This window comes from Aythya fuligula, chromosome 4 (assembly GCF_009819795.1).
Source record: "Aythya fuligula isolate bAytFul2 chromosome 4, bAytFul2.pri, whole genome shotgun sequence".
Classification (NCBI taxonomy): domain Eukaryota; kingdom Metazoa; phylum Chordata; class Aves; order Anseriformes; family Anatidae; genus Aythya; species Aythya fuligula.
Genome location: NC_045562.1, coordinates 34494838 through 34507224, shown reverse-complemented (window position 1 = coordinate 34507224; position 12387 = coordinate 34494838). Strand labels below are relative to the sequence as shown.

Genomic DNA, 12387 nt, shown 5'->3' with positions numbered 1-12387 from the left:
ATACATTATTTACAATTTAAAATTACAAAATGAGAGTGCCTATGTAATTTATTTCTCTCGCATATAAAACAAAACAAAAACAACCACAAAACCAAAACCACATGAGATTATTCAAAAGACCAATTAATTTTGATTAGAGAACTAAAACTTACCTGGTAACTCTTATAATAGTGCTACTCCCTACGGGTATTGAAGAATATGTTCCCTACGTGATGCTGAAGAATCTATGAGATAAGAGAGCATAGCACGTATCTACATGTATATGTTTCACTGTTAAACTTACTTCTGGTACACTAAATGATTTTTCTTTCCAAACTCTGCTTATGTTAGATGTGAATGTAATAATTCATTAAAATTCCATTGCAATTTTGGTTAGTTTCTTATTGTGTTTGTGGCTGTGAAGCACAGCCTGTTCTTAAAAACAATTCTCATGTAGTTGGGTAAAGAAGGAGTTAAGAACCACAAGTGCTGCTGCAGGTAAGAGAATGTTTGGATAAGCCAGATGTGTGAACAGAATGGCTTTGCTTTCGGGAGTTCTGCAATTTGTAAGCTTTGCTCAACAAAGAGAGAAAAGGGGAAAAAGAAAGAAGAAAAGCTTCTCTTACTCCTGATATGGAGCACCACACAGAAATAAACATGCACACAAAAATACATTAATACATTGATTTCAATGCAGACATGATCTCACTCGAAGTCCAGATCTTTTCAAAGCACTATCTATGACATTGTATCAAAAACATTTTTATCAGAGGATGCAGTTATTTTTTTATTTTTATTTTTTAATCTACAGGAAAAATTGGGGAAAATCCAATTTTCCAGAAGGACCAATTTTATGACTGTAAATTCTATCATCAATATGAATCCCCTGCATTGTTTAGAACACACAGTGGTAATTACTCAGAAAAGTGCTCTAAACCACACAGAGGAGTGCTTCCTCAGCCTCATCTGCAGTATGCTCTGTCTCAAAAACTTCAAGTTTCTATTCAAATATATGTAAGTAACATAAAACCCTCATTCATCCCTCATGACATCCCTCATGTCATTGTGACTAAGTTCTTTGACTTCAGAATGTCTTGAAAAAGCCCTTCATTGTGCTTTGTGATGCAGTAAAAACTTTATTCTTCTGAAGGAATTCCTTTACCACCAAATCACATTTGCAGTCTTCAACAGGTTTATCTAATATTTATTTCTTCTCCATTTTTATCTATTCTGCCCATTCTGGAGAACATCTACTTAATCTTCTGCATCTCTCTGAAATCAAGCTGAAATGGCTTTGCCTCCATTCTTAAGCACTCGCTTTTTTGTCTTCTGGTTTATGAACTAATCCCTCTCCTTCAATGGTAAGCAATGGTTTGGACTTAATATACAAGGATAGCTGTGCGTGTGAGTGTGTATTGCTGTGCGTGTGCTCATATGCATGTATATAAAAACATAAATACATGTGTGTGCGTATAAGAGTTGAGATATATAATTGGGATACACCCAACATAACCACTTCAGACATAGCTATATGTTTCCTAGAGTCCCTTTCCAGTCGGTGAAGAAAAGCAGATACTGCCTGGCTCTGATTTTCATCCCAATTTAAATATCCATTGTGGCACAAGATCATCTCCAAAGTAGAAAGCAGAGGTTCCCATGATGATTACAAGCACACAAACATAACCACTTAAACACGAGAAATATAAAAGCTAATTATAATCACTAACTTAATCTAAGGTAATAATAATACACATCAGATATTGATTACAGCAGAGTGAAAATGAACTTAGAGGATATCAACAAATGCTTACGATAACACAGCAAAAGGAAAGAATTAGATTGTCATTGGGGAAGAACACTAGATACAAATTTGTTGCCTTTGAAATCTTTGCTATGATGTACCAAGGCACTAATGCTACATAAAATTATGCAAATAACTTCAGGTAGTGCCCTACAAATCTCAGGAGATGGAACTGACCTGAGGCGGACTATTGCTACTGCCACAGCTTTGATTGAATGAACTTTAATGTGACCCTCCGATGACTATCCTGCCGGTGAATAACAATGAGAAGTGCACAAAGACAACCATTTCTCTGTAATTGTCTTGGACAGTGGCTGACCAGATACACTGGTGTCACAAGAAAATAAACCCCAAAAGATAGATGTTTAAAAGCCGTATTGTCTTCTGGATTCAAAGTCTCTCTGATTTACAAATCAAGAAATTCACTGAGATTATTCTGACAGTGGCAAAGCCAGTATGTCAGACTTAGCGAAAGTGAACTTTTATCTCCCCAGGAGAACAAAAATATTAGAATAGGTAAATACTGTCTTCTACAGAATCTCCCATAGGTAACTCAGTCATTAAAGCTTTGACCCCTCTGATTTTGTACAGTAAGTTCTCTGCATCTGCTAATAGATTACACGTAGAGAAATTTTTTATGTATATATTGATGTAAAAAAAAAAATCTGCACCACTTATCAGAGAGATAACGACACCACTGGAATATGATACCAAATGAACAGAAAGAACTCTGAGTCACACAAGCAATTGTAAAACAGTTCCTGCAAGACAAACTGTTCTTAAATGAGTAAAAAATTAAGAATGCACACAAATAAAGGTTCAAATGGTGTTCTCATTAATCTTTTGAAAATTACATCTAGTCCATGGAAGGTGAATCCAGGTTTCCCAGAAGACACGGGATTGAGAGAATGCTGTAAAGAGCAGCAGAATGGCTGCCCAAAATGGCAGCTGAGCAGAACAAACCAAACTTGATGGTGCAGATGGTGAAGTCTGGTATTTTGTGGTTTTGGACATAACTTAAAATCCACTGAGAACACACCTTATAAGCAATTAGCCAGTGTAACATTTTTTCAATGCCAAATTACCAAATTTAAGGCAGTAATAATAATTCACAAAAATTGTGTTCAATTGTTTTTTAAAACAAAACGTCATCCCACGCTGCAATATTTATTTTGTACATTTTTGAACGTTTTCATCACAGAATTATAGAAAATTTACTTTCCACTTTGATTTGTACTTTTCAAAATATTTTATTTTCATTGTCCTTTGCAGTGGAAAACAAAACAAATCATGTTGAAAGTGGGTATCTATGCGCAAAAGGAAAATATTCCTATCAAACTTTACTGGTATCTTTTTGTTGAAAAGAGATTTAAAAATCTCTTTTCTGCTTAGGGTTTATATATATGTATATATATATGTATATATATAAAAATATATGGTTTAAACATTAAACCCTGTATATTAAACACATACAGGATTTCCTGCTCTGCATCAGAATCTCTTCAGGTGCATCTCAACTGACACGTAAGGATCTTTTCTTGTCATGCTTGAGCCATAGCCCCTGGTCAGCCCATTGAATAATATCTTGGTTTGTTCTTGGGCTGTTATCAAGAACCCTTGGCAAGTAGAGGAGTGCATGGAGCAGATCACTCAGGTCCGTGCTCTGCTTGTTGGCTGTGTTCAGCCAGACAACTGTTGAGTAGTGCAATGCACAGGGATAGTGAGGTGGAGGCTGAGTAGGAGTAACAGAATTGGTATGAAAGAAAAGAAACATACAGAAGATCTGCAAGCTGTGCTACTGTGAGTGGTTTAGTACAACTGCTGCCACATCTGTCTGTATGATCTCCTTTGTGACAGGATGTAGGAGATGAATTGAAAAGAAGTACAAGAGTGATCTTTAGAATGGAGATGAAAACAACATCCTGAAGAGATCCTGGCTTGGCATTTTCCCTGAAGAAGATGCTGTTGTTAACGGAAAACAGAACTTGTACTTCAGAAACTCACCTTTAAAATACAGGTATCAGAAATAAATATTTCAACATCTATCTCTGGCTGAATATTTTCTACCAAAGGAACCACCAGTCAGTCATTTGTTCCTGCCAGACAAAGGCTGTAGGGAAACTTTTCAACAGCTGATAACACTCCTCTTCCACTTCAGTTACTTGCTTTTAGTGAGTATGACTTAATTATAACTGACCATTCACTCTTGAAGACATGTCAAGGAACGGCCTAAGATCATTTAAGTCACTAGGAGCCATTTCTGATGTCTGAAAAAGACATCATCACTACTGGAAGTTTCATTTTTCTCTTGCCAGAGAGATCAATACCTGTGACTCAGTAGCAAGACTGCTGATGCTGTGAAGAATTCATATACGGAAAGATCCAGGATGGAGGCTCTTGGACCGATAAGGAGCACGAACAGCAACAGAAATAAACTAACAGTTTATTTCTACCTAAATTCATACATAGCAAAGAATCAGTCCCATTTTGTCCCATGGTTCGGGACAACCATGCCTCTACTAATGCAGCTAGAAGACCACACTTTGATTTCCTTTTTTTTTTTTTTTTTTTTTTCTTCCTAGAAGTTTTTCCATAAGCCACACTCAGTGAGTGAAAACACACAAATGCAAATGAAGAAAGGTTGCTATGGGGTAGCATGCTGACACACAATCAAATTGCATGCAGACCCTCTGTTTCTTAGACATCGTGAAGCAGGGCACACGCAGGGTGCAATCCCCTCCACCCCTCCCTAACGCTGCTAAGTACCTAAGCAGAATATACTCAAAGCACAATCTACACAAAGATGCTGGGAAATGGTCAGGATATAATTTTATCAAGTAATAATAAAGCTCCCTAATGATAGCAACATAAGACAATTCAACGGGTAATCTGGGACACTAAAAGGGGACTCCAAGCCACTGGAATGAAAACACACTACTTAAATTAGAGGCACTCAGGCACTACTTAAAATGCAGAAATGCTGCCTCTGTTGAAGTCAGCTGGCTATATTTTGAGGTCTGGCTTCTTTCCAGAGCAGAATCATTTCACTTTCTGTAAGCTAATTGCAAGAACAATAAATTCCTCCACTGGTCTCTATCAACTGCTAGCTTTTCTCTTGTGAAACAGTATTAAGTAGATAAGGACAAATCTGCTTGGAAAACAAAAGTATTCCTTTGCCCATATACCCCCAAAACCACAGAGAAACTACCTCCACCAAGCAAATATTAAAGGAGGGTTTGGTATGTTTATCCTTTTTCTCTTCTCTCTTTTTTTTTTTTTTTTTTTTAAATGCACAATCACTTTTTTTTCCTTCTCTCCACAATAGCATGGGTAATACAGTTATTGCAATGTTTCAAGCCCAGCCTAAGGCATAAGCGTGAAATCTTACAGAAAAAGCATTTCACTGTAAAATGCTAAACTCTATTTTCAACCTTTAGTGCCTCAGACATAGAAAGATTTTCTAGTGTGAACACATCAAATACTCATGCTTTCTTCACATACTTTAGGAAAAGTCATCTTTTACAACAACAACAAATGATAATTCATGCTGTCAAAAGTTTGCTCGCTGAAGTGAGGAAAAAAAGCACTGTTAGCAGCTCCTCCTAATTGTTTGTGTCTGATATTCCCTAGAATGCAGGTCAGCAGCTTGTAGCACGCGCGCAGATTTAGCATTTGACATACCACAAAGGCAGTGCAGGCTCTAAGAAAGGCAGGTTGTAATTCCTATTATTCACTAGCTGCCCCAACGATCAGCTAATAAGCGGTGTCTTGCCCCTTTGAAGGCACGTCCATGCTGACTATTAGCTCTATACGCTGGATTTGCCACAGAGAACAGTCATCTGCTACCACAGTGCTGACTGCTCCACACATGTCGCAGCCACTCACCTCGGGAACTTCCCATTTCTGCTCCCCTGTGCCAGCAAAGGAAAGCCAACGGCTGAGAAGAGCCTTCCTTTAATTGCTCCTGAGCTGTAACTTGCCTTCTGTCCCTTTCACCTGGTGGGGCCAGAACACAGGTAAACCAGCCCACGCTGGCAAGCACTGATCATATGAGCTCTTCGTGGCCTGGATTAGTCACCATAGGTAAGGATTCAATTAGGGTTCAGCCCTACATTTAATACACAGTTCAGATGTGATCTGAAGAGCAAAGCTTTACAAGCCCTTTTAGAATAAAACTAGGACTGGTGACCCCTAGTTTGACAAACACTAGATTTGGCACACCATCCCTGACAGGCTGCTGACCCCAGTCTAAAATACTAGATTGCACTGTTCAGTGTCAATCTGCATAGCACCATCCTTTTTTTTTTTTTTTTGGCTCAGTGCTAACTAAATAAAGGTAGCTAGGCAATAATTTGAGGAGATGATTCAAAAAGCTTAGTGAGATTTTTAGGTACAAGCCTAACAAGTAAATTAGTAATGCATTTTAAAACAGTAAGACAGACTGTAGACACCAAGTAACAATTTGAAAAATCAGTTATATGGTAAAAGGTGTGCAAACAGCAGTTTAAAGCTTCTGATTTCACTTCTAAGTATTATTATCTGAGGAAAGGCAACACTCATCATCATAATAAACTCTTCTCCCAGACAGGCATGAAATTAGGTGCTGTTCAAAAACTCCAAGAGGTGAATTTCCTTTCTTCCTGCTGTTTCCCTACAACTCGCCCAACCATGCAGAGATCTAGGGTCAAATTTTATCTGCATCTTAGACAGACAAAATGGATAAAATTAATTCTATTTATCCAGTGCACTTCTGTAGGGTATGGTCATCATTTGTTCTCAGGATGTCATCTGCCAAAAGATACCTGGTTAGCAATCCTCGTTTTCAGATCAGGACGGGACTGTGGCTTCAAACTCTCTCTCCTGCTAACTTTCAGAACAGTCCTGAGTAGGGACTAGGGAGCTGTGGCTCTTCAAAGGGGTAGTAATAACAGCCTACTCACATTGGTATGCCTTTAAAGGACAATTATAATTTTAAGTGAAATTACTCTGGGCAGTAAAACCAGGCAGGCAATTGGGCAGGCTATTTGATGGCCTCAAAATGTATACTTTCTTTTTGAAAAAAGACATTTTCAACAACATGTATTAAGAAATAATGGCATACATCAGATGCTGAGCTATGTAGATTACTTTGGCATTTATCCTGCAATTTTCTTTAAAAACAAAACAAAACCAAACCTAAAAATATACATATTTAAACAGGTAAATGCCTTCCCCTCCCCACCCCCCCTTTTTTTTTTTAAACTACGGGGACCAAAACTAGTAAAAGAGAGGTTAGTACATGATAACAAATGATGATAAAGAAATAATTAGAAACAACTCTACTCTGAAGTCAGAAACATTTACATTACTTGCATCGAAGACAACCAAAGAGGAATGCAGTCAACAAGTATTGCCAATATTTCTGCAGGGCTGTTTGTTTTTGGAGGGGTAGGTTGGGGTGTAATGCTGTACCTAGGGCAAAATAAGTCTGTCAGTTATGAAAATGAAAACAGAGAGAACATTCACTGCTCTGTCCAAAGCTTAATGGTATGGACAACGTAACATTGGTAAACAGTCACAATTTTTTAAATGAAGAAATAATGAGCATAATTGCTCTTTGATATCAACTTCCACATCCTAATGGACTGCCTTGATTCATCCTGTCAAAGCAAACAATTTATGTCCATCATTGCAGAGTCTAAAATTACAGACTATCAGCAAAAAGAAAAGATTTACATATCCCACCAATAAATATGGAAAGTGGATCAACAAATACCTAACTTTCTCTACGTAACAACTCTGAAACTCTAAACTTTGGAGCAGCAGTTCTAAGCAAAACTCACAACGAGACAGCAACACTGTGATACAAAAACATCAGGTGAGAAAGCTAAAGAACAAAAGGGAAAGCTTTTTCCTGACATCAGTAATGTTTCATTTTCCACTTAGCACCTCAGGTTAAAATAAATAAATAAATAAATCTCTTCATGAAGTTTAAATTTATCAAAGAACGTACAAGTCATACAGATTTTTTTCATACCTTTACACCTGCAATCTCTTCACCACAACTGTTAACTCAGGACAGCATACTTAAGACAGGTATGTTTTCAGCTAGCCTAATATTACTGACATCAGCCACATTGTAAAACTCTCACTGTTCACTGCCCCAAATGTTACTTTAAATGCTTTAAGCCGTATTTGGCTTGAACTGTAGTGGCTGAGGAGCAAACACAGGTCAGCTGCTGTTATGACTGCTATGCTGTAGTAAGTTGCAGCTGAAGGATGAAGCCAACTGCTGAACACCTTTTAAATGGTTTCAGCTGAAGTTGTCATGAGATTGTAAACCAGAGCTCCAACCAGTTTGATTAGAATCAGACAGCAACTGGATTAGTGGAACTCCTAAATTAGTATTTGATGAGCTGTGTAATCCATATGTTATCTTCACAGCACTACTAGCTCCAACAAGCTGTGATACAAATAGCATCCACCCCTTTGTCTGCCTCACTTAAAACAAAGATTTGTGGAAAGGTTTACACTGAAACTGGCAAAAAATCAAAACTCTCGCTATCCTGATCTTGCAATTCAGTACAAATGTGTTGCTTGAACACTTGCCAACTCCATTGGCACATTCTCATTACTTTCTTTGCTTTCATTTTAACCAACTTGAACAGGCAAAGTGTGGAAATACTCTCTTCCAGAGACAAGACACAATCAGTCAGCTGATGGGCAGTATCCCATCTCTCACAGAGCCCAGCATACAATGACTGCCAATTTCAGTGAGAGAAAGGGCCTCTGCTTTCCACAGGGGCAAAATCAGCACAGTCAGCACCTTGCCTCTCTGGGAGGGAATTCCCCACCTCTATTGGCAAACAGCAGTTAATAATACAGAAAGAGATCTTGCACTGAAGGAACACAAAATACTCTCCTTGAGCATCTGCTGGAAGCAGGTCCATCAAGAGGTGCCTTAACTAACAGTTTTCAAACACCAATGTATTGGCACAATGCTTACGTACGGCAGAGTAGTCTGGGAGCAAAACCCTTTCATACTCCTGCGAACAACATGGGTCTGTGTTCAGGTTGTAGTCATACTCAAGATAAACTTGAATATTTCCTCCTATCACAGGCTGGCCAGGATTGTAGTGAATTAAATAAAGAAACACAACTTTTTGCTTTTAGACTAAACATAAACTAAACATGTTAAATGAGTGGAAAGCTGTCTTTTCTAAAATTAAGTTTTCTGTTCCTGAATTTCAGCAAGAAAGCTTAGGTCCCAAACTCTCAAGCTTTATTTTAGATTTTCCTCTTTATAGCAATCAAAATGTAACTTGAAACAAGCCAACTATAATGAAATCAACTCTGCTATGAAACAGAATTGTAGTTAGAGCTTTACCTGCCTCCATTCCTTACAATTATTCCAAGGGAGAAAAACAGAGTAAGTTATGTTACTATTTACAGTAAAGCAAAATGATAAATATAAGTGCTCAGTAAATAGTAAGCAACAGAAAAAATACAGTAATTTGGAGTTATGTCTTCACTAATATTTAGTAATTCACAGGTGGCATGTTACATCTATGTGCTGTATTTTATTTGACATGTTCACAATCCTTTTTAAGTCAGTCACAAATCCAAACAGTTAGCAGACAGTGTATTTAATAAAACCAGATTTATAAAACTATTACTGTTTGAAACAGCATTTCACCTATTAAATTTTTCTAATACAAAACCAGCTAGTCAAATCAATAGAGAAAGAAAAACAACAAATAATGAAATTGTGAGAAAACATTTGAGGTGTTATCAAAGCTATAAATATATTAAATATTTCTGATATTATAATGCACTCTCCGTGTGTTTTTTTTTTCCCCTCTCCAGAAAACCTCTCCCGATATCTGCAGTTCCTAATCATTTATTCTATAAATACAGCTTAGTTGACTAAGGCTGAAATGTGCTAAGATGCAGTAACGTTTCAAATTCATACATGAAACAATTTGGAAGCTTCCCCCAGGCATTGGCGGCTGCGGCTCCCGCTGCTCTGCTACCCACAATCCCCCCATTTACCTGCTCGCTGGGCTGCCTCAGCCCTGGTCAGGAAGTGGTAAAGCTGATCCAGCTTATCAGGCTGCTCCTCCAGGGACTTCTGCTGCCATATGGCTGACCCAGGCCCTGCAGCCTCCCTCAAGGCATTCCACTTCTGTATCAGAGTGAAGAGCTCGGAGAAGGACTTGTGATAACCCTGTCGCAGCATGTCTATGCAGATGTTCTCCTTGTATGAATTCCTGTTACTGGGAATAAGAAAGACGGATTTTAAGCCTTTAAACCTGCATTCTGTTCTCCACCTTACCAAATAATTACAGATACTAAAACAGCTTTCAAGATGAGACCTCTGCAGTTCACCAGCAGGGAAGGGGTATATTTTTCCCTTCTCAGAAATCATTCTACCAAAATAAAATTACAAATATCCTACCCTAGGGAAGTAAACATGGGAATAGTGAATAAATATCCAAATATATATTGCAAACATGTTCAGAATATACTGACATTTTTAGTTGGTACTGTTAAAAAAAAAAAAAAAAAAAAAGGTTGACTGATGGGAAAAAAGATATGTTTACATCAGTTTATGAAAACACAAACTCTTAGTTTGCTTTAAAACACTGCAGAGAGGAAAAGATGAAACATCCTACATGTCAAAACAATGTATACATTCAATAGTTTTGCTGTAGGATACAGTCGCTTGGTTTAATACGTCAAACATATCTTGTGTCAGAAACACAATTGTTAAATGTTATTTTGCTTCTCTTTAGCATATAACTTCAGCTGGGACTAGTTCACATCCTAATTTTAAAATCAAGCGATGCAATGATGAATTTACATCAAAATTATCCAATTCATAAACTCTGAAAAGATATACTAATCCAAAAGTTGTATAATCAAATATTCTCAAGAGTTAATATATCTTTTTAGATATTATTTATGGAAATAATCAAAATATTTCTTTTATTCAGCATGAAATGATTATTGTGTCTCAACCTGGAGAAAGCTATGAGTTCAATGGGACTACCTGAAACACTGAAGCGTAAACGTAAATGTTTGCAGGAGCAGCTATCTAGTTTGGGAAAACAAACCCTCATCCCAGTAAAAAGACAAGGACCGAAATGTGGTAATTTTAATTTGTATATTCCACTTAAGTTTTCTATTTGTTTTTAAGACTGTCTTTTAAGACAGTCTTATTTAACTACTAATTCTTAGAGGCATTAAAATAAATATGGAATTGTGAAAACTGAGATTTGCAGTGTATGCAAGAAATTCAGATGACCTCATGCTGAACAATAGCCCAATTAGAATAGTATTTCTAGCCTAAGAAGAACTACTGCAGTTCTTTAACAATCCTAATTAGAATTGAGATTATGTAAAAAAAAAAAAAAAAAAAAGTCTTAGCTAGATGTCAGTCAAGTAAATGGTAATCTGAGGTGCAAGAACTAAAGAATCTGCATTATTTCAAGTTTAATATCATTATAAAAGAAAAAGCTATTAATTACTCCATAAATTCACATTAATCCTTCGTTTGTATTTCTTACATTTTAGTTGCAGAACTGAACACAAAAAACATTACACAATTCTAAAAGGTACATGATATGACATAGACTAAAATACTGAGTGTATTTTTTAATGTATATGTATTTCAATATTGAAAAATGCAGTGTTTACGTGTACAAGAGAAAAAACATAACTATTCTGTACCAGAAAAACATTTGCAAAATTTATCTTAGAAAAGTAAATGAGAAGTATCTTTAATCATTTACACTATATTTGGCACATACCAGGTTCTCAGTATACAGCTTCAAAATACCATGCAGATATTATATTAATAAGGTACAATATATTATCTACTCTGTATATGGAATGCTTTTTTCTTTTTAAAATTTCTTTTTAAAATGTGTTTTTTTAACAACAAAAAAATATATATATGTAAAAAATACCTAGCATCTTCAAAAGGCCTAGGACTGAATCCTACAGTAATATCACCCAAAGCATTGGAAAAAATTCTAAATAGCAGACGTACATACATGCATCTTTATTTATCTATATATGGTCTATACATTAGTATATGTGTGCATGCATTATATGATCAGATGTGTTAGAAGCAAAGAAGAAAGTAATTAGCTGCTAAAACATCGTAATAGTAACTGAACAAAACATCATTCCGTTCATTTTTAACACTCAATGCACAGTACCAATATTTGTATAAATACAAAAACTGTGTCTGTGTAAGATGTTACTTGTTGTGGATTAACGCACTTGATGTCAAAGCACATTTTCTGCACAAGACAGCATTATTAATGAACCAATACAGGAAAACAACAAATGCAGGAAAATTTCTGTTTAAAAATTACTTTCACCATTCTTTTTTAACAAAAGGCCACGCAACTTAATATATTAATTGAAATAATGCTGAAGTTACCAAATGTACAGAGCATATTTCTTCTTTGCCAAAGATAACTGTGTTGATAACTCTTAAGCAATGAAACTATCTTGTGTATAGCCACTCAAATTTTAGAGGCATAAAGATAAAAGTTATCTCACAAAGCTATAATTAAAAGCAGGCAATACACAAAGAGACAAACAATACATTTGTT

The 12387-nt window shown here is 36.4% G+C and overlaps 1 protein-coding gene across 2 annotated transcripts in view; it reads right to left on the bottom strand.

Annotated features, from left to right (window-relative positions):
- TTC29 (tetratricopeptide repeat domain 29) overlaps positions 1-12387 on the bottom strand; it is a 372975-nt gene that overhangs the window by 92709 nt on the left and 267879 nt on the right. For both annotated transcript variants that reach the window (XM_032186005.1, XM_032186006.1), the window contains one exon: positions 9812-10035. In XM_032186005.1, coding sequence (XP_032041896.1) covers positions 9812-10035 — 224 coding nt within the window. The remainder of the gene's footprint in view (positions 1-9811; positions 10036-12387) is intronic.